The sequence below is a fragment of the Danio aesculapii genome, chromosome 5 (assembly GCF_903798145.1).
Source record: "Danio aesculapii chromosome 5, fDanAes4.1, whole genome shotgun sequence".
In the NCBI taxonomy this organism is placed as follows: domain Eukaryota; kingdom Metazoa; phylum Chordata; class Actinopteri; order Cypriniformes; family Danionidae; genus Danio; species Danio aesculapii.
The window spans coordinates 20,711,888-20,735,093 of NC_079439.1; the positions used below are offsets into that span (position 1 = coordinate 20,711,888).

Below are 23,206 nucleotides of genomic sequence, written 5' to 3' on the forward strand. Positions count from 1 at the left end.
AAAAATAATTTGTTGTATTCTTCCATTCACTGCGCTCTAAGTTAACCCACGTATGACGACTTCCGCTACTGAGAAACCCGGAAATGTTGAAAGGGTCTATATATGATGTTGTTAATTTATACAAATTAAGCATATAAGCAGGTCAGTACTGAAAATTGAGGTTGACGGCATGGTGGATTAAGTAAAATAAATAATGATGATAAAATAAAAAGAAACCTGTAAAAGAGAGACAATAGTAGGATTTTAAATGATTGATTTGTATATATTATAGTTTTATTGGAGTTTTTTATTGTTTATGCTTATTTATTCTATTCCACCCTCCTGTGGTTCTAAACATGAATTAATTTTTTTCTTTTGTACACAAACAAGAAATTCTGAAGAATGTTGGAAACCAGTAGCCATTGACATTAATTATAGGAACAAAAATTACTTTGTAAGTCAATGACTTCTGCTTTCCAACATTTTCAACATCTGTTTCTATTTGTTCAGCAGAAGAAAGACATTTAAAGTGGTTTGTAACAAATGGAGGATAAGTAAATGATGATAGAATTAGTATTTTTGGGTGAACTGTCCCTTTAAGTGTTGAGCTCAAAGCTGAAACCTTATTTTATGATTTCTATGGTTAAAATTTAATGTTTACTCCTGTTTAATTAAACAATTAAATTATTGGTTTTAGTTTTTTTGCCACAATAGTGTTCAGTTTTAATAAATATATTAAAAGCTTCACTTTAAAAAAAATAAAATTGTTACAGCCTTATTCCAAAATGGATTACATTCATTTATTTTCTCAAAATTCTACACTCAATACTCCATAATGACAATGTGAAAAAAAAGATTTTTTGAAATTGTTGCAAATTTATTAAAAATTAAAGAAAAACCTGTAAAATCACATGTACATCAGTATTCACAGCCTTTGCCGTGAAGGTCTAAATTGAGTTCAGGTACATTCTGTTTCCACTGATCATTCCTGAGATGTTTCAGCAGCTTAATTGGAGTTCATCTGTGGTAAATTCAGTTGATTGGACATGATTTGAAAAGGCATACCTGCCTATATAAGATCCCAGGGTTGACAGTGCATATCAATTTTAATCCCCAGAATATCTTGATATTAGTTTCATCTATTTTAATAATATTTGCACTGAATCCCTCTGCTTTGTGTTAGTACTCCTGAAGACTCTGAACACACATTTTGCTTTTACCAAGCGACATGACTTCAGGAGGGACATCTTTAAAAGTTGCTGTGGCTAGAAGTTAAAAAAAATCATATGCTGAATGACAACAAAATAAACCCATATCTTGTTTTCAGCAGTGCAGTTTCTTAGTGATTCTCAAGAAGTTGTAGTTTGCAGGCAAATTAAGCAAGAAACCATAGTCTCATAATTTTCAAGACACTTAAGTACATGTGAGGTTTATTTTCACTGACAGCTCATAAAGACTCTAATTTAATAAAATAACACCTAACATGAATACATAAAATGGCATGTATCAGCATACAAAATTTGCTGTTGATCATGCTGAGATGGTCCTTCTTTTGACTGAAAGGAGCCAATGATGAGCATTGCGTCTCCAATAGTGGTGGAGATTTTATTGGTCTTGCTGCTGATTTGCTTCTGTACATTGATAAGCACATGTTAGCTGACATAGCTACACAAAGTACATATGTGCTTGCTATAAATAAATATTGACAGGCCAACAGACAGACCCGAGTCGCTTGTCGATCTGGCTCTCATTCTCCGCTCTGTTCCTCATCATCCGCTTGCATTCACATGCAGATTTTTGGAAACAGTCTCAGGAAGGGCTAATCCATTTCCCCGCTGTGACAGAAAGCCATTGAGGAGCCCGAGAGAGAGAGATGTTTACCGATGAGCTGCGATCTTTAAATAACACACATTTCACATGTCAATAAAACGCGGCGATTCAGCACACTCTTGAATCGCATGTTTTCTGTTGTTGTTCGCAGTTTGAGAATTTGTTCCCTCTGAAAGCCTGACTGACAAGATGGGTGGTAAAGGGTTTTTAGGCATTCTTACTGAGCTTCAAGATGTTTCTGCTTCAGTTTAATCACGCCACCATCTAAAAAGCTGTAATTTACGCTGTTGCCCTCTGGCACTGCTCGATTTAGCCAAGTAGGTCTTTTGTTAATGCTGGAACAATATAGCTTTAAATTATAGCCCTGGTTGTACCCCTAACCCTAACCAATTAGAGGGATAGTAGGTTAAGAAGCCCCTAAACCTAAGCCTAATCCTGAAAACCTGATTGGCTGATAGGAACACTGTTCCAGATCAACAGGGATATTGATCAGGAACATGTCCTTCCTACTTAGGCAAACCGTGTTAAGAGCTTTACGGGGGTTATTAGGTGTTACATTTCTTTGTTTACGGTTTGTAATTTCTTTTGTTGGTCTGTTATAGTCAGTTTGTCACTGTAGTTGTAGTTTTTCTATTACTGTTGGTTTTAGTATTTTAGAGTCTAAGTTAAAGTGGAAAATGGTACCTTTAAAAAAGTTTGCATCTCTGTAAATAATTTAGTTATCTAGAATCATTTCCCTGTTTAACCTAAGAAATATATGATCAAAGTTTGTCCATTTTTTTATTTTATTCAGTTATTTTGGGAGCAATCAACCTATTTTTAGTGTTTAGTTTTGTGTCGTTCACTTAGCAGTAAAATAGTATTTATTTATTTATTTTTTACTTTTCCTATTTTTATTTTAATATAGTTGTGTTATAACAGTTGTAAATTTTACCCTTATTTACTTAAAGAATAAATAAATAAAATTATTTATTTATTTATTTAATTTTATTAATACCTCTATAGTTGTTTAGCTATTTTTATGATTTTATTTTTATAAATTTTTTTTATTTGTAAAAACATTTAAATAAAAATTTTAATATATTTGTTTACTTTTGATTTTAACAGTTGTATGATAACATTGTAATATTTTACCTTTTATTTTATTTATACTTTAAATAAATGTATACTTAATTTTATTTATTTAATTTATTGATTCTTTAATACTTGCGTAGTTATTCAGCTATACTATTATATTTAGAATTTTACAATTTATTCATTTATATATATATATATATATATATATATATATATATATATATATATATATATATATATATATATATATATATATATATATATATATATAATTTATTTTATTATTTATTTTATTATTATTATTTATTTTATTATTATTATTTATTTTATTTATTTTTATTTTTTTTTATTTAAAAAAATCATTCATTCATTCATTTTCTTTTTGGCTTAGTCCCTTTATTCATCACGGGTCGCCACAGCGGAATGAACCGCCAACTTATCCAGCATATGTTTTACGCAACGGATGCCCTTCCAGCTGCAACCTATCACTGGGAAGCACCCATACACTCTCATTCACACACATACACTACAAACATTTCACCTATAGCACATGTCTTTGGACTGTGGGGGAAACCGGAGCACCCGGAGGAAACCCACGCGAACACGGGGAGAATATGCAAACTCCACACAGAAATGTCAACTAACCCAGCCGAGGCTCAAACCAGCCACCTTCTTGCTATGAGGCGACAGCGCTACCCAATGTGCCACCTCGCCGCCCATATATTAAAAATTTTATTAATATAATTCATTTAATTTTATACAAAAAACTCAACCCATTATATTCCATTTGATAGAAATATTGGAGTTTTAAGTTCAGGAGGTGATTTTAAGTTCCCAAAACTGTTAGTCTGTTAATTGCTTGCGCATATTTTCTGAAATCAAAGTCGTAGTTTATGGTTTGCTCTGGGCTTAAACCATAAACTCTAGGCTCTTCACCTAAAGTCACTCCAACAGGACTGTCTATAGTGGACTGAGTGTGGGCTAGTGGACGTCAGTGCTGCCTGAAACGCAGTCAGATGGTCCTATTACACATTCTCCAACAGAGCTGCTGTTTCCTGTGTCGACTGTCTGGCAGAGCGCCGCCTTTTCTCCTCTTCCTCTGGAGCGAAAGAGCTGAAGATGGAGGGAGGCAGAGCAGGAATGCAGCCAGAGATTTATGGCCCGGGGGGAGATTGATTACGCCCGTCACTGGCCCTGATGTGCGCTTGGCATTTGCCCCCCACCCAACTCATCAGCATGTTACAAGTACACCCACACACAATATGGGCATTTACACTCCAAACAGAAACTCCTGGAAACCGCCTCTAGATCTTTTTGGACAAAACACTTTCTCAGTCATCATCTGAACTACAGATGGACTCCGTTTGTCTCTCTTGACGTCCTCGTCATTGAACGGGGACATATCAAGAAAGACTTCCCATGTTAAAGTGCTATAAGTGAAGCATCTACCTAGCCAAAAAAGTTGAATAAGGACAACCCAGAAACTTATTCTGCATGCAAGGGAGAAAAATGCTCTATCACCTAACTAGTGACATCAGAAGGGTGGTCTTGTTAATTTTAGCACCCCTAAATCTTTGTTTGTACCAACAGCCTTGCTGCAGCAGTCATACTTTCTGTATACCCACTTTTACAGCTTGAGATTTATAATGTCTGCCACATGAAAAAAACTAAAAACATTACAAATGTTCAAACAAACATAAAGCTCTCTATAGACTTCATAGGCACCTTGGTAGGGATGCACCAGCTGTTGGTAAGATCTTTCTTAAACTGGAACGCAAAGTCATCACTAGGGGCTTAGTAGCTACTAGCTAGTTTGCAAGTAAATTTGTTTTCACTTCGGTTGCATCACATGTTCTTAAGGCAAACCTTAGTTAGTAGGTCGTAAGCGCTCCGTAAAGTCATGCGTTAAACTGCTCTAAAATTCTGCAAATCTTTATATAACTGTCCTATGACAAATGAAATGACAAATTACATTTTTATAGCACATTAAATTACCATCAGTCACTAATAACAGACCTCACACACCTGCATCGTGAGCCGTGAATGCTGAAGTTATCAAAACATTAAACTTGATATTTTTTTGCATCCTACATATGAAAGAGTAAAGAGCAGGAAGAAAAACAAATGAATTCATGAAGAAATTCTCGTTTTAATTGATGGAGACATATAACACAGAACACTCCTTGATATCAAATTAAAGTCTTCTTTCACAAACCGAAAGAAATGCGAGATTTGGGAGGAAGTTGAGGCTGTGAGTAAAGGAAGACCATTCTTCATTGTGATCGTGAGCTCTTCAATGTAAACTAATCTCGCGGTCATCTCTTTTCTGCCGTAAATATTTAGTTGGTTTACATTGATTTACGTTACGTTTAAACTAAGTTCAGTGGTGCAACAGAAAAATATTTAGAAGTGTGTAAGCTGTAACTTAGTGTGCCTTTAAGTCACAACTAGGATACATTTTAAACGCACTGCTGGTGCAACCGTCCCCTGTCCACTGAAGACCTTGTGGTTGAATTTCAACAATTCATTCAGAATGTTGGTTAAAAGTTTTAATATTTGGGCAAAATTTATTTTATGCTGGACTGCTTCAACAACAATGGTCAATTCAGAGAATTTTACTAATAACATAAAGTTTATTTACAAAGGCCAGCACATTTGCTCAACTTTGCTTCACAATAACCACATAAATGTATCTACTTACACTACTCGTTCACAATCATCTCTGTGCAGCCTAGAATTTGTAACCTCTTCATCCTCTTAGGTTTGATCATGTAAGGCTTTAATCTGCTACTGGTCATATCTGATCGTTTGGATTCAAAAAATGAATCTGCTTAATCATTTCTGGAGTGTCAGAATAGCATGTAAAAGCTCCGCCCTCTTTTGGAAGTGCAGTGTTTTGTTCTGGGTGTTTTATTCCTTTGGTGAGGGAGGAAGCGATGGGCTGCTGATGGATGGGTGTCGAGGGATGGCCAGGAAGGGCTGGGGCTGCTGGATTTCTGTGTGATGCAGCAGGTGTGTGTTTGTAATTCAGCCCACAGAGTCGCGAGGCAGCTGGAGCAGTGTTAAACCTCCGCCTCACATACTTCTGTCTGTTTGTGTGTCTTCCTTCTGTGCTGCACAGGTGTGAGTTAAAAACTGAATTAGAAATATATATATATATATATATATATAAATTTTAACGCAATTCTGTCGCACACAAGTTTGAATCTGGCTCGCAACATTTCCAGATTCTTGTCCTGTTTTTATTTTGCAGTTATGGTGTTTTTCGTTATCACTGTATTGATTATTTTTATTATTATTTTATTTATGCTTATTAATACTTTTTATTTTGTGCAGTTTTATTGATACTTTTAACTATTTAAACTTTTTGTATTTTTATATTTAAATTGTATATTGTTCTATTAATTTTTGAAATATTTATTGTTATTTTATTTTTATATTACACATTTTAATGTGTGTTTATAATTTTGTTTATAATTAAATAGTTTATAATGTTTATTATTTTATATAATTAGATTTTTTTAAATATTATAAATGGGAGTTATTTATTTATTATTAATAATTCTTTTTTATTTTAAAACACTTTAGTATTATTACTTTTTATTAATAAATTAATATTTATATATATTTTCTATTTATCTTTATTTATTTTCATTTATTTGTTTATATTTATTTATTTTTATATATTTATTTATTTATTTTTTTCAAAAAGTAACATTCTAATACAATATATACATTTTTTTACTTTTATGGAAAAAAATCTAGTCTAAAGTCTAAATATTTAGAGTTTTGTTAATGCTTTAGTATGTAACTTCTTGTTTCTTAAAATATATATAAATATTTAAACTTGTATTTCTGTCCTCTTGCATCCAAGTGACTTTATATTACTTTCTTTCATGTTTCAATTCTTGAAAAGTTTTGAAAAACAAAACAATAATAAAGTTCCTACATGTGTTGCTTTATTAGTGTTTTTCTTCACTAACAATCTGCTCTTTTCATTTGTCAGGTAGGCCTCAGCAAAGCAGTGTCTGTAGAACTGTACCTGCGTGTGCGCAGTCATGCTGGCCTGTCTGCAGAGGAGGCAGAATCCTGCACCCCAGCACAACCCAGCCGTCTGCAGCAGCAGCAGCAGCAAGAATCTTGAGCCAACGCAACACATCAACCGCAAATGTGAGCACTGCCATTAGACTCCTATTTACATTACATTTACATGAATTTGATCGTAAATGGCAAATACAAATGCTTGACAGCAAACTGGTTTGTCTAGCTGATTGCTGGCACAGTATATTAGATTTACTTCCTTCCGATGAGGCTGAACGCTCCGATTGAATAATTAAATGTGACTGTGTAGTTAGGCACTGACGACAGTGAGGATGAGTTAAATGAACTTTGACGATAGACTTTTCTTTCACACTGTTCTATTAATGGAGATTTTTTATGTCAGCATGATGAAGCGCATTCATGACCCCTGAAATGTTCACATCACATTCATTTCATGCCCCAAGAAGCTTCAGTCCGCTCGCAGTGGCATTGTTTAGACATGAATAGTTAACATCTTGTTTTTTGCAGCCTTGATTCAAGTGCTGCTAGCTTTTGTCCTTGTGTTGCTCTTCTTTTTTCCTCTACTGTACGGTATTATTCACCATTTTACTGTAGTGATTTTTGTTTCCAATTATCCCCAAATGTTATGATCTCTTACAATTGATGCCTTGAGATGAAGAACATTATAGGTCCATATTTTCAAGTTTTGAGTAATTAGATTTTTTACATATGAATTGGGAACATTATATTATATATTTTTATTTTACTTAAAGATGCTCAACAAAAGCTTCTCAATTCTAAGGAGATAACATTTTTCAGTGTCAGTATTAAAAATCTAAAGTTATTGTGATTTCTATTTCTCAAATGTGGAAGAACGGTATATGTCCAGTTAGTGTGGAATAACAGTATAGCTCCAATTCATCATATCACTTAAAATCACTAAAGATCTGGTTCCTTTATCTTCCTTCCTTTATATTCCTATTTTTAATACGGTAACAAAAACTTCAGATCAATATTAAGCTTTTCTTACAAGATGATGATTATTATTATTATTATTATTATTATTATTATTATTATTATTATTATTATTATTATTATTATTGTTATTATTATTGTTATTATTATTATTATTATTATAGAAAACAGGAAATACAGTATGAACAACGTACAATACATAGACCTTCTTACAGTACAGGCAATAACAATCAATTATTAATAATAAACAATAAATAAATACATAATGCACACATACATCATAGCTAAATATTGTCGTATTGTATTTAGAAAAGCTGGAGCAGCGCACCTGTGTATATGCTACTTCAAACTGTTCTCACACGCCGCCATGCTACTATATAAATAAATATATAAACAAATAAACCCTGCTTGCTGTAGTTTACACAGCACTACTCAGTAATATGCATTGATACAGCTTTATTATATATATTATGTGGTTTATTTTGACAGGTTAACTGTTTTTGTGTTTAGCGCTCCTCAGCGTGTTCAGAGAGGGAGAGATCGCATCACATATACAGTTCTTCCACTCACCTCTTTCAATGGATTCTCACCTGGTTTTTGTTCTCCTCTTTGATTCAAATATGGATTCCCAGCATCCATCAAAGACTTCCTTACTCTGTCCTGTTCATGTTGACTGTCCTTTTCCTTCCGATCATTTGCCTTTTAATGTACGAATCGGACATGACAGCAAGCGGCATCTCCTTTCTTATTAGTGGACATAAACAGTTTTTGCAATCCTGTCTACTTAGGACCCCACTGGATCATCTGCGTTGAATGCCTGATCAAAAGCTAATCTACAATTCTAATCATATTTGGTGCTTTTTATAGTCTATTCTCAGTCTAGAGATTTTAACAAGACTAATCATATTAGTAACATTATTATCGGTTACTACAAGTTAAAGACATGCATAGTTAAAATAATTCAAACGTTTGTAAACATTAAATTATGTCTTTTTGATGTTTTTATGTGTTTATATGTACTGTAACATTATATATTTACAAGAAGTGGTATTACGTTATAGGCTAAAATCTAAAATAAAAACATGAACGAGAAATTCTCCATGCCACAACACATGACTTTAGTTGTACATCAGTATACGAAATCCATAATTTAAAATAGGTTTACGTCATAATAACATTCTTTTAAATTACATAAATTTAAACGAGATTTCACTGCATTTATATCTATATTTTTAATAGGATCACCAAAAAGGATCCGTTTGAGTATTTTTTTTAGTCTTTAGAAAGCTAACAGCAAAAACTATTGTTACATTTCCTAAATATAAAGTTAAACATGATATTTTATACATGATACTTAATCTTTTGACAATCCCAAAAGTATAAAATAATTTAAAATAATGAAATAATCACACAGAGTTTACATATGAACATGAAAGAAATCAGCGGACAACGATACAGACAGCTGCTGCTTTCATTTCAGCTCTAATACCTGCATGCTATTAGTCTATGCCAAACACTGTGGTTTTTAGTTTAGTAGGACTAAAATAGAACTTTTTGCCTCAAACTAATCTACAATTTTAAATGGCAATGTTAAAATCCTGTCTGGCTAGTGTTGTCATTTACGATCTGCAAGAATTCATTTTGTGGAAGTGATCAGAAGTGGTCAAGCTGAAAATGTTTTAGGTACCAGTATCTTAAATAGATAGTTCACTTAAAAATTGACAATTTTGTCATCTTTTACTCACCCCCTTCAATTGTTGAAAGTCTATTTGAGTTTCTTTCTTCTGTTGAACACAAAAGAAGATATTTTGAAGAATGCTGGTTGACTTCCATAGCAGGAAAAAAGTACTATGGAAGACGATGGGTCCTAGCAACCAGCATCCAGAAGAAAGTAATTCAGAAAGGTTTAAAACCACATGAGATACAGTAATTTTCATTTTTGATTGAAATAATAGCCAAAATAAACAGGCCCTCAAGTCTTAGTTTAAAAACAAAAACTCTGTTGCTGTACATAAAAGCTAATCAACCTGCTTTAGCCCATTATATTCTACTCAATCTCTGCATGCCATTTGTTTCTCTGTTCAGTTCAGGTAGATTCTTTTTGCAGCAAAGTTTGGGATTTGATACAAACAAATTAAATCACACATATACATATACACATAATAAAAGGATGTACATATAAAGTACATTATAAAATATTACAATTTATTCAAACCAATAATAGGCAATGGGACAAAGTTATTCCTGTAACGTTTTGTCCTACTAAAAAGCATCTCATGTGAGAAATGACTGGGCCTTGTGACAGTTCAACGACTACTACAACTGAAAACACAACTATATTTTACTCTCACAACTTCAAGCTTAACCCTGGCCTTCGGGTTGGCTAAACATTTGCAGTGGTGGATGTCCTTACAGACCCACGCATATGCAAATATACAGTACAAACGCTGAAACAAATCTGCTCATTTTCCATAAGTCGGTTTCAACACACATGCACCAGTAACCCATGAAGAACAGGTCCTCTGGTCGCCACACTCTGCGTATTTGTGTATATTTTCATGTGTTTGTTCAGAGCTTGTAGGAATTTTGCAGCCCGGCAAATCTCATTCTGGCAGGCTCCGAGATTAAAGAAAGTAAAGCACAGCCTACTGTTTTTCCTACCAAAGATCCAGGGGCTCTGCTTAAAGCTTCAGATTAGACTTAAACTGAGGGAGCTCTTCCTGTAATGAGAAGGAGAGAAGAAAGGAAAGAGTAGAGAGGGGAAGAGGGGGTCGTCCTCCTCCTTCTTGAACGTTCCATATGCCTTTAAGTTGTGTGTGTGTATTTTTTTGTATTTTGTTTTTTTGGCGTGGATGTATTGCACAAGCTGATTACTGTGAGGACAGACAGACGAGCTGAGGAACATGCAACTTCTAACCACTATCCCTTAGGTTCAGCTCTAAGCTCAGAGCAGCTTAAAGGTAATAGGATGGCATCCTCCTCCTGCTGTTTGCTGATCAACTTGGCATTGTTCTGCTTTCTCCTTGATGAGCAGGAAAGGGTTAAAAGCTTTTTGAGGTGAGACAGGACATCCACGGGCACCTGCTGGTTTTCTTTGCTTTTGGAGGTTTTAAGAAGTGTGTTGAGAACAACAATTTTTCAGAAGAAGTAAACAAATAGCTTCTCTTGTGTAATAAAAGTGGATGGATGGATAAATGGGTGGATGGAGCAGATGGGTCAATAAATGATCAGATGGATGGATGGATGAAGGAAAGAATGAGCATATGGATGGATGAAACAAAGGAGTAAATGCATGGATGGAGCAGATGGATGAATAAATGATCAGATAGATGGATGAATGGATTCATGGGTGGAGGGATGAATAGGTGGATCGATAAATTGATGGATGAAATGAAGTTCCTGCAGGGATGGAGCAGATGGATGGATAGAATGATGGAGCAAATGCATGGATGGAGCTGATTAATGAATAAATGATTATTTGGATGGATGAAGGAAAGGAGGAATAAATGCATGGATGGAGCAGATGGATGGATGGAACAAAGGAGGAAATGCATTGATGGAGCAGATGGGTGAATAAATGATCTGATGGATGGATGAAGAATGGATGAATAATTATCATATGTGGTGGAAAGAAGCAAATTAATGGATGAAGGAAAGAATAAGCTCATGGATTGATAGATTGATAGATGGATGGATGGATGGGTTAATGAAGTAAATGCATGGATGGAGCAGATCAATGAAATGATAGAAGCAGATGGGTGACTAAATGATCAGATGGATGTATGAAGAAAAGAATGAGCGGATGGATGGATGGATGGATGGATGGATAGTAGTTCATGCAGGGATGGAGCAGATGGATGGATGGATAGATTGATGGATGAAACAAAGGATTAAATGCCTGGATAGAGCAGATTGGTGAATAAATAAGATGAATGGGTGGCGGAAAGAATGAGCATATGGATGGATTGATGGATGGAAAGAATCAAGGCATGAATGGTGCAGATGGGTGGATTGATAGAACGAAGGAATAATTGCATGGATGGAGTAAATGATCATATGGATGGATGAAGGAAAGAATGAGCATATGGATTCATGGGATGAAGGATGAATGGATTGGTGGATGGAATGGAGTTCATGCAGGGATGAAGCGGATGGATGGATGGATGGATGGATGGATGGATGGATGGATGAATAAAATAAAGGATTAAATGCATAGATGGAGCACATGGTTGAATAAATGATCAGATGGATGGATGGATGGATGGATGGAGGAAACAATGAGCATATGGATGGATGGATGAATTGGTGGATGGAATGAAGTTCAAGCAGGGAGGAGCAGATGGATGGATTGATAAATAAAATAAAGGAGTAAATGCATGGATGGAGCATATGGTTGAATAAATGATTAGATGGTTGGCTGGATGAAGGAAATAATGAGCTGATTTATAGATAAATGGATGGATGGATTAAATGGAGTTCATGCAGGGTTGGAGCAGATGAATAAATAAATGATCAAATGAATGGATGAAGGAAAGAATGAGCGAATGGATGGAGTTCATGCAGGGATGGAGCAGATGGATGAATAAATGATCAAATATGTGGTGGAAAGAAGCAAATGAATGGATGAAGGAAAGAATGAGCACATGGATGGATTGATTGATGGATGGATGGGTGGACAGAATGAAGGAGTTAATGCATGGATGGGCAGACGAATGGAAGGATAGAACAAAGGAGTAAATGCATGGATTGAGTAGATGGGTGAACAAATGATCAAATGAATAGATGAAGGAAAGAATGAGCAGAGGTATAGATGGATAAAATGGAGTTCATGCAGGGTTGGAGCAGATGGATGAATAAATGATCATATGTGGTGGAAAAAAGCAAATGAATGAATGAGCTGATGGATGAATGGATAAATGAATAGATAGATGGAATGGAGTTAATGCAGGGATGTTTATGCACTGGATCTGATGGATGAATAAAGGATTGGATGGGTGAAGGAATGAAGCAAATGGACGAAGGACAGAATGAGCATATGAATGGATTCATGGGTGGATGTATCGATGGATAAAGGAAGGGGTGGATGTATGAATGAAAAAATGAAGCAGCAAAAATTGTTTAAGTTGCAAATGAGAATGGACAGATAAACATGAATGCATGACTAACTGAATGAAGAGTAAATGGATAAATGGACAGCACAAATAGTAGATGAATAAATGATGGGAGGTTGATGACTGAAGGAATGAGTAAACTGAAAAAATGGATGAACGGTTGAATGAATACAAAGTTTTGAAGATCAACCGTTTTACATGGAAGAGTAAAGCTGAGAATGAGAGTGAAAAGAGAAGAGAGATGGAGACCGCCGTGCTTGATTTAAATTGATTCCTTCCCTCCAATTTCAGTAGGATTTAGCTGCTTCCTTTCTGGACTTGGTATTGAGAAGCAGTCAGTGGGGGTCTGAGGCTGAAATCAATAGGAAAAGAACAGTTTCTTTCTCTCTGTCTCTCACACACACACAGTCACCCTTCCTGGCATCCGTTTGCTTTTGATTGAGAGATCGCTGCAGTAGAGCACAGGCTCATAACAATAAGTAAAAGACCTTTGTGTGTGTCATTGATTGGAGTATCTGTGTCTGCTCTGCGCTGTGGTTTCACTATATATGGATGCACCACTCCGTCTGGTCTGGGACTGTAGACAGGTGTCAGGTAGGGCTGTGCAATATGATGATATACACTCACCGGCCACTTTATTAGAGACAGCTTACTAGTACTAGATTGGATCCCTTTTTGCCTTCAGAACTGCCTTAATCCTTCGTGGCATAGATTCAACAAGGTACTGGAAATATTCCTCAGAGATTTTGGTCCATATTGACATGATAGCATCATGCAGTTGCTTCAGATTTGTCAGCTGCACATCAATGATGCCAATCTGCGTTCCACCTAAAGGTGCTCAATTGGATTGAAATCTGGTGAACCAGCCTGAACCGTTGATAAAAGGCAGGATGGATCCATGCTTTCCTGTTGTTGACGCCAAACTCTAACCCTACTATCTGAACGTCGCAGCAGAAATCGAGACTCATCAGACAAGGCAACGTTTATCCAATCTTCTATTGTTCAATTTTGGTGAGCCTGTGCGAACTGTAGCCTCAGTTTCCTGATCTTAGCTGGTAGGAGAGGCACCCGGTGTGGTCTTCTGCTGCTGTAGCCCATCCACCTCAAGGTTCGACTCTTGTTGTAACAAGTGGTTATTTGAGTTACGGTTGCTTTTCTATCAGCTTGAACCAGTCTGGCCATTCTCTTCTGACCATGGTTGTGCGTCAAAACCCCAGTAGATCAGCAGTTTCTGAAATACTCAGACCTACCCGTCTGGCATCAACAACCATGCCACGTTCAATGTCACCTAAATCACCTTACTTTCCAATTCTGATGCTCGGTTTGAACTGTAGCAGATCGTCTTGACCATGTCTACATGCCTAAATGCATTGCTGCCATGTAATTGGTTGATTAGAAATTTGCGTTAATGAGCAGTTGGACAGGTGTACCTAATAAATTGGCGGGAGAGTGTTTATTGGATCGGAAAAATAAACAGTCTATCATTTCATATATGCTCTATCATTTATTTCTTGGTGCCACAAGCAAATTGTTTACAGTAATATTTTTTTCATAATTTATATAAGCACAATATTACACAAAAGGAGATTACAAGCAGACAGACACCTGAACAACAGCACTGTGAGAAAATGGCTTGAAAGTACATTTGCACTTTACGTTCTATTTAGCAATTTTTTTTTTTTTTTTGTTTGTTGTTAAACATGCAGGGCATATATTTTTAATATTTCTATGTTTTTAGTCAGCATTTGCTCTAAAACTGTGAGAAAGTGACAGTTTTAAGTGAGAAATGTGATCACATATGAATGAGAATACTTCTGAGTATATACTTTAAAATGTCAAATAAATTGTCTATTATATTATATTATATTATATTATATTATATTATATTATATTATATTATATTATATTATATTATATTATATTATATTATATTATATTATATTATATTATATTATATTATATTATATTATATTATATTATGAGATGAGAATTTTAGTGATTGTTGCGCAGCCCTAGTGTCAGGATTTGGAAAAAGAGAGAGGTACATCTGAAAGCCAGCATGTATAGAGATGGAGGTAGACGGGGTACCTGCTTAACTGCCCTTCTCTGATCCTGCATAAGGAAAGAAAAAGAATTTGGGAAGGGAATTTAAATAACTATAAAGTAAAAAGCCCCCCTCTGCATGCAGATGCCAAGCGATTGCACAGTTCATTGATGCGGCTCCCATTAAAAATGCCTCGTACCCTCAATAAAAAAAGGACTTAACTGGATCCAGCATCAGCTGTGAGCGCTCAGATCGGCCCGCCAGACAATCAATTTCCCCAGAGTGCATGGAGCTTAGCGGGCGAGAGAGAGAGAAAGGTGGGAGATAGGAAAGGAGGTTGTTTTCATTATCACACCTCTTTCCCTGTCTGAGCAGAAAAAAAACGGAGAGAAAGCTGGGGGAAGTTGCAAAGTGGAGGTAGCGAGAAAGCGTGAGAGCGAGCGAGCGGCGTGCTTTTTAAAAAGCCGTTGACCGCTTGCCCTTAAAAATATCGTATTAGATTAGCTTCAGTGAGGAGGCCTTTTGAGTTTCCCCCCTTCTAGCCAAGAAATGAAAAAGAAACGGCAGGCATTAGTTAAATTATAAATCACAGCCGCTCGCTTTCAGCATGCCTAAATTCTCGGAGTATGTGGCGGCACTCTCGCGCGTCAGAGCTTGTCATTCCTAATTAAATCTCCCTGTTTGGGTGACATTTGTAGCTTTCGTCCAGCCCCCCGCCAGTGTCTGTCTGCCAGTAGCTTAGATGGCGACATGAAAGTCTGAGCGGAGGGCAGATCCCCCTTCATCGTGTAGCACCCTGGGGACTGGAGCACCGGGGCCGGACACATCACAGCCACTCTGGCACTGACCTCTGCAATGCATTCTGGGTACTTTTCTGCCTTTCTTTCCTAACACATGATTTCCTTCACTCTTTCCTTTGTTCTTTTATTTTGATCACTCTTTCTGTCCTTTGTTCACACTTTCTTTCTTTGGTTTCATCCTTCATACTTTCTTTTTATCCATTCTTTTTCATTCCTTTATTTGTTCTAGTTTTATCTTTTATTATTTTGTTTGTTTAATTTTGATCATCTTCTTCTTGTTAAAGTGGTTAAGTGGTTTCTTAGTTTTGATTTTCAAACTTTAGCTCACCTTATTTACAAATGTATAATTATCGTACTCTTCATGTCGTTTGCCTTTTTATTTCTTGTTTCATTTATTCCCTTTATACTGTAAAACCCTACAGTCAACTTTATCAAATGAAATGAGTGTAGTTAACTCAAAATTGACTGAAAGCTAATTCTACTTATTTGAAATAGAGTTAATTTAATATCTCATTACTTCAACTTAAATGGATTAAGTTCACAGTACTCATATTAGGGTTGGGTCGATAGACGATGCCATCATCCATCGCAATGGCCGATAGAGATCAATACACATGGCCCCGTTTACGGTAATACGTTTTATTTTTAAAATGGCATTTTAGAACGAAAACGATCCACGTCCACACTGATGTTTCATCTAGCATTTCTAAAAAGCCCTCCTTCCACACTATACCACTGAAAACGCACATCACGTGAAGACACACACACACTTTGTCATGCGCTGCAGCATATGCGCTCATCTGAGCTCCAGCAGTGCACATTGGACAGTTTATCAAGGATGTACCGCTGGATTGCGTCTCGCTACAGTTGTAAACGTGATATTTAATTAATCTTGACTCTATCTAATGACTATTCAGTCTTTTGAATCTATCAGGTAACGTGTCACAGCGTCAGTACACTGCTTTAATCTTTCGCTTCCACACTTGTACTTAACGTTAGTAATTTTAGCAAAAACCTCAGATAGTTTTTTTTTGGTTCCTGTTGTTTGTGCACCTTTTCTACCAACCAAGTGTGTCGATGCCATTATAACGACACAGGTCACTCTGCCTATTCATGCCAGAGTCCCGCGGAAAAAGTGATTGACATCGTAATCTGTGCATAACTTATCTTTATATATTTATGATTTGGTTATGGGTAAAACAAAGTCCATGCGGGTCAGGTAGTTAAAATGGTAGGTTACAAATAATTAATCTGTAATGAATTAATTAATTATTCATAAATAATTAATTCACCGCCTACGACGATGCAATCGTCCATCGCAATATCTCACCTTAGACATTGTACGATGCCAAATTAGTCGACATCACCCAACCCTAACTCGTATAGATTAGTTTTTTAACTCAACTGGTTTGTAGCAATTGGTTTCCTCAAACGGTTTGAGTTGCCTTAACTTACTGGGTTTTACAGTTCTCAGTTGGTTTGAGTTCTCTTCATTTATTGGGTTTTGCTGTGCTCAAATTGCTTCGTTTACTCATAGATTAAGTTCACAGTACTCATTAGCATTAGTTTTTGAACCTAAATGGTTTGTTGCAATCGATTTCCTCAAATGGTTTGAGTTACCTTAACTTATTGGGTTTTACAGTGTAGTTTATTTCCACAGTGTTGTGAGTACTGACTGCATGATTATGCTTCGAATGATCTCTTCCCCCCTTGCTCACCTGTGTAAAGTGTTTGGTGAGCAGTTTAGATCCAACCACAACAGTCTTCCCTCTCTGCCTTGAGCCACAGCAGGCTTTGGCAGCCAATCGGATGCACATATGGCATCGTGACATCATTTGCAGGGTCACAACATCCAATCCGGTAGAGAGAGATTATGACCTCTGAAGACCCGATGGGAAAGATTTGAACCATATGAGAAGCAGAAGTCAGCATCATACTGACAAGAAGTCAGAATTGGACTGAGCATTCAGTTCACGAGGTCACCAGGGTCAAGGCTGGCAGAATGTCTTGGGTTCAATTATCCTCCTGTGCACTTGTCCTCCAGTCCAGCAGGGGTCACTAGATAAAAAAAACAAATCACATTTAGACTTTTTGTGTTAAAACATACATACAAATGCACTTAAAACCACAGCTTTACCCTTAGTTTCAACTTTTCTTCAGCTTTTTATAGCTCAGTTGATTGACAGCTGCCCTCTGCTCTTCTTCTCATGCTTTTCTTGAGGATATTTGTCTTCGGGGAAACCATTTCTCGGTTTCTGCGGTGTGTTTGAGATGTTTATTTCATTTGGTGCCCATTAGAGCTTGCATTGCCCACATCTCTCAATTAGCATTCATTTTAATAGCACTAAGTGACCAGGCAGTGACTTTTCACTGCTTTTTGTAGCCCGTCCTGCAGTTTTCTTTGCCTCTCAGGATTTTGGATTGGCTGATTGCCCTGCCAGCAACCTGCAGACACACCCAGAGGCTCATTTCCGGGCACTGCTGGGGACCCACCAGCCTTTCCACGCATTCTGTGCCCATCTTGGTGCTTTGGGTGCCATTGGCATAGAGGGCAGAGCAGGGTGGGGAAGAGGGCCTGTGATGCTAGCGGCTGTTGCCGAGGCTTTGGCAGACGCAAGCGAGATACCCTTTAAGCTGGCGCGTGGGCCTCCCAGGTGTATGTATGGGTTATAAGAGAGGAGGGAGGGCAGGAGCGGAGGAGGAAGAGGTGGAGGGGGTCCAAGGCTCCAAGAGCAGCTGAGGAAATGAGATCACACTCGGAGACTGACCTTCTGTTGGGGGCCAGGAGACGGGTTAGAAGATGCAGAACATGAACGCACACACTCTTCTCTTCATGTTATATCTGTCTGATCTCTGTCAGACGGTCTTGTTTATCTGTCTTGACCTTTGTCTGTCTGTCTATTCTAAATCTCTTTATCTGTCTGTGTATATGTCTATCCTTCTCTCTGTTTGTCGTTCTGTCTATCTGTAGTTCCCTTTTTGTGCATCTGTGTTGTTCTGTCAGCCAAATTCAAGTTCAGAATTGCTGTATTGGTGGACTGTAAAAAACAATACCGCCAAAGCTTGAAATATGTTGAGAAGTATAGTAATGGTAAAAAGAGATCAAGATAGTACAATAGAAATAAATGCTCATAACAATTTAAACTTGAAAAAACAGTGTAACAAATACTAACGTCAGCATGTCAAGTCACAGTGTTTACTATTCGCACTTAGTCATTTACTCTTTTTTCCAAAGTGACTTTGAAGGCATTCAGCGATTTAACAAGAAGAGGCAATACACACAAGAAGTGCTAAAATAAACAGTTTGTTGTCTAATAATTAAGGCCTCATGCTGTGTTTACATCAGACGTGGAATGCGCGAATAAATCGTGTTATTCTCACATAAAAAGATGCTTCATTCGCGCATCAAATTCACTTCACAATAGACGCAGATTCGTGTCAAGAGTAGAGCTTCTGTCTGCCCGGTGACTCTAACTTCGTTGCTAAATGGCTAACATGGATTTTATTGAGATAGTAGCTGTGCTTTATGTACTTTAGTACGGCTGAAAAAACTGTGTAGGCACCTTGTCGAGTCCACTAGCTCCTTTCAAAGATGTACCCAGCTCTGTAAGTTCATCAACTTCTCCAGAAACTATACACCATTTCAATGTGGTGATGCCATTGGCCCATGAACATTTCCTGCTTGTTGTCAAACTATTTTAATAACTGTAACAAGGGGCAATTCAATCATATCTCAACGTTAAAATAGCTGTCATAATGTTGTTCATCAATATGTGGACCTTTTAGGATTCCTAGGAGCTGTGGAAATTAAAAAAACAGGAAATACGTTAGGACCATTGTTATTGTTTACATCTCTAAATTTGGTCTATACCTGGATGATGGAGACTTTCAGCGGTGCTTCAGACTGAGCCGAGCCCAGTTTGGTGAACTGTTATCCGATGTTGGCAAGAGAATTTCCCCTTGGGATACCAACAATAGGCATAATCACACTCCAAGCTCATGATTGGTTAACATGGCACGAATCTCGGCTGAAGTTCAGATTTTCCAACTCGAGGGATTCACATCACACGCGCAAAATAATCCACTCGCGCAGCTTCATTCGCACGAATCGCGTAATTTGCGCCGCCTCATTCATGCGAAACATGCCGCAGGATGTCTATTCGTGTCTTTGCGAAATACGTTAGGACCATTGCTTATGTTTAAATTCCTCAAAATGGTCTATACCTGGAATGATGGAAGCTATCAGCTGTGATTTAGACTTTCAAACTGAGCCAAGCCCAGTTTGATGAACTGCTGTCTGACGTCAGCAAGAGCATTTTCCCTTAGGACACCAACAATAGGCAAGACATCATAATCACACCCCAAGCTCATGATTGGTTAACGTAGAGTGAATCTCTGCTGAAGTTCAGATTTTCCAACTCAATCGATTCACACGACGCGCAAAACAATCAACTCACGCAGCTTTATTCCCACGAATTGCATCATTGGTGCCGCCTCATTCATGCGAAACGTGCCGTTGGATGTATATTCGCGTCTTTGCGAAATACGTTAGGACCATTGTTCTTGTTTACATCACTGAAAATGGTCTATACCTGGATGATGAGAGCTTTCAGCGGTGCTTCAGACTTTCAGACTGAGCCAAGCCCAGTTTGATGAACTTTTGTCCGATGTCGGAGGATTTCCCCTTGGGACACCAACAATAGGCACTACATCATAATCACATCCCAAACTCATGATTGGTTAACGTGGCGTGAATCTCCACTGAAGTTTAGATTTTCCAACTCGAGTGATTCGCACAAAACACGTAAAAACGATCAAATCGCACAAAAAGTGCCATTCGCGCCACCTCATTCACTCGACACGTGCCGCAGGATGTCTACGTGTCTTTGTATCAACTTAACATGTAAATCACTCGTGCTTGATGCTTCATCTGGATCTGGTGTGAATGCAGAATTAGAGTAAGAGTGTTTCTATTGATGGTTTGTCAAACCCACTTACCTGTGTGAAGCACACTTCATAAATGCACATTGTTTTTTTTTAAATGGAGTGATTGTAAGTACATGCCTGGTTCATGAGTCAGTTAAATTGTCAGAGAGATGAAAGAGTGTTTTCTGCAGGTGGTTTGTCAAGCCCACTCACCTGACATGTGAGTCACACTCGATACACTCAAACATAGACACTTTATGTTCTTTGTTTAACATAAGCATGGACAGTTTGTGGTAGACAGTTGGGAAACATACTAAGGTCAGCCAAAATACACATATTATACTCTGCATAATACACATATTATACATCTGTCAGTCTATCTCAATGTCTTCCTGCCTGTTTGTCTGACTGGCTTTCATTTTGTCTCTTTGTTGGTCTGTTTATATTTATCTTTGTCTATCTATGTCAGTTTGTTTGTTGTTTTATCTCTTTTGTCCTCCAGTCGTCTCATCTGTCTGTCTTTCAGTCATACTGTTAGTCAATCTATGTTGGTTTATCCGTCTATCTATCTCTGTCTTTCAGTCTATTCATCTCTCATGTACATTTCTCTTCTTCTTGAGTGTCTGTCCATCTGTCTTTCCTGTGCATTTTTTATCAGTCTGTCTATGGGTCTGTCTACCATTTTATATGCCATCTGTCTGTCTCTCTCTCTGTCTGTCTTTGTCTGTCTGTCTTCTCGTTGAAATGTCGCCATGTAATGTGTTATGAAAGAGGAGATTAGTGAAGAAATACAGACAGATCCTATTCACATGGTTCGTGTGTGTGTGTTTGAGAGAGAGAGAAATAAAGGAAGACAGTACATGACGTGCTAAACTAACATTGTTGCTCCTTTGGGACCTTTAACATCAATTAGAATAGCCTGCCTGACACACTCGCTCTCCTCTGGGTAAAGAGTGTGTGTGCACTAACAGTCTCTCTTGCAAATTAGTATCAGAAGCATTAGTATGAAAGACTCGGCGTGCTTGATTGGGTTTCTTGTTTCCTGTCCTTACACGTCTCTGTGGTCTAATATTCTCAGACACATTGTCAAAAGACAAACAAAGACATGTTTAGATATAAATAAACAAGTGTTGGAGATGAAAATAGATCTTGTTTGTATTGCGCAAATGTGTTCGCTTCAGTGATTTGGCTGTCTAGTGAATTTTTTACAAGGATGCTGACTTATGACTTAATGGTCAATGGCTTAATATGATTTCACCAGCGCTTTTGTGTGTGTGTGTGTGTGTGTATGTGTATGTGTGTGGTGTTTAATATTCATTTTAAAGCAGAGGAGACCTTGTTTCCTAAATTAGAGAGCAGAAGGGTTGAGACTTGCTCCAGGCTAGCTGCAGGCAGCCCTCTTTTTCTATTTACCTGCAGACTCCAACTGTGAGATCTCCCTCAGCCTGTCAGGACTCACACACACACAAATATACTGTACATCCTCAGCTTGTTCTTTCTGTTATCTGTTCCTTTGAGATTTGAGTCTTTCTAATCTCAATCTAATTCTCAGATTTGTCGCTCTATAATACATTACGCATTTGTGAGTGTATTTTAAAAAGTGTTTGTGTGCGCACAATATATCATTTGAGCATCAAGATCGCAGTGTGTGCATCCGCAATAGTCATATCGCATATATATGCAAAACCATAAAGCATGTACTGTTTATTTCACTTTTTCTTCTTTGCTTTGTTGCATTTATCTACGCTTATATGTTGTTTATTACATGTTATGCATGATTCACTGCCCTACAGAATCATCCCAAAATTCCTAACACTTTAGGGACCAATTCTCACTATTAACTAGATCAGAGGTGCCCAAATTGGAGCCTGTGGGCCAAAGTTGACCCATGGTAACATTTTATTTGGTCCGCCATCCCATCTGAGAATGGGTAAGAGATTGTCATTTTAAATTTAATGTACCCTTTTATTTGTTTGTTTTATTGTTAAGCTACAAAAAGCTATCTGAAATTAAATGTTTCGATTTAAATGGTGTAAATAAATCGGATTTAGTTTAAAATGAACATACGACGCATAGAGGATGACGATGCAGAGACTTTAATGAGCGAATCCAGGCAAAGGTTACCTGACTAGTGTATTCAGCATTGAACTCCACAGTGTTATAAACATGATTGTTTATGTTTTTATTGCAGTAATTCATAATTCATCATTTATAATTTTGCAGTAAGTCCTAATTTAAAGAGTTATACTGCATTAGATACGTATGAAGTTTTCTATTTATTTTTAAAAATTATTAAAAAGTAATATGAATTTGGCAATTACCCATGGCAACTTTAAATGTAAAATAGTTTGTTATATTTATCTTTGGCCCACGGCTATAAATGTGATTTGGTTTTTGGCCCTTCATACGAAAAAGTTTGAGCA

The 23,206-nt window shown here is 37.0% G+C and overlaps 1 protein-coding gene across 2 annotated transcripts in view; it reads left to right on the forward strand.

The window, feature by feature from the left end:
• fam222aa (family with sequence similarity 222 member Aa) overlaps nucleotides 1-23,206 on the forward strand; it is a 103,127-nt gene that overhangs the window by 49,109 nt on the left and 30,812 nt on the right. The window contains exon 2 of one of the 2 annotated variants that reach the window (XM_056457518.1): nucleotides 6,893-7,056. In XM_056457518.1, coding sequence (XP_056313493.1) covers nucleotides 6,945-7,056 — 112 coding nt within the window. In that variant the 5' untranslated portion in view covers nucleotides 6,893-6,944. The remainder of the gene's footprint in view (nucleotides 1-6,892; nucleotides 7,057-23,206) is intronic. The other variant, XM_056457519.1, reaches the window with a different exon arrangement.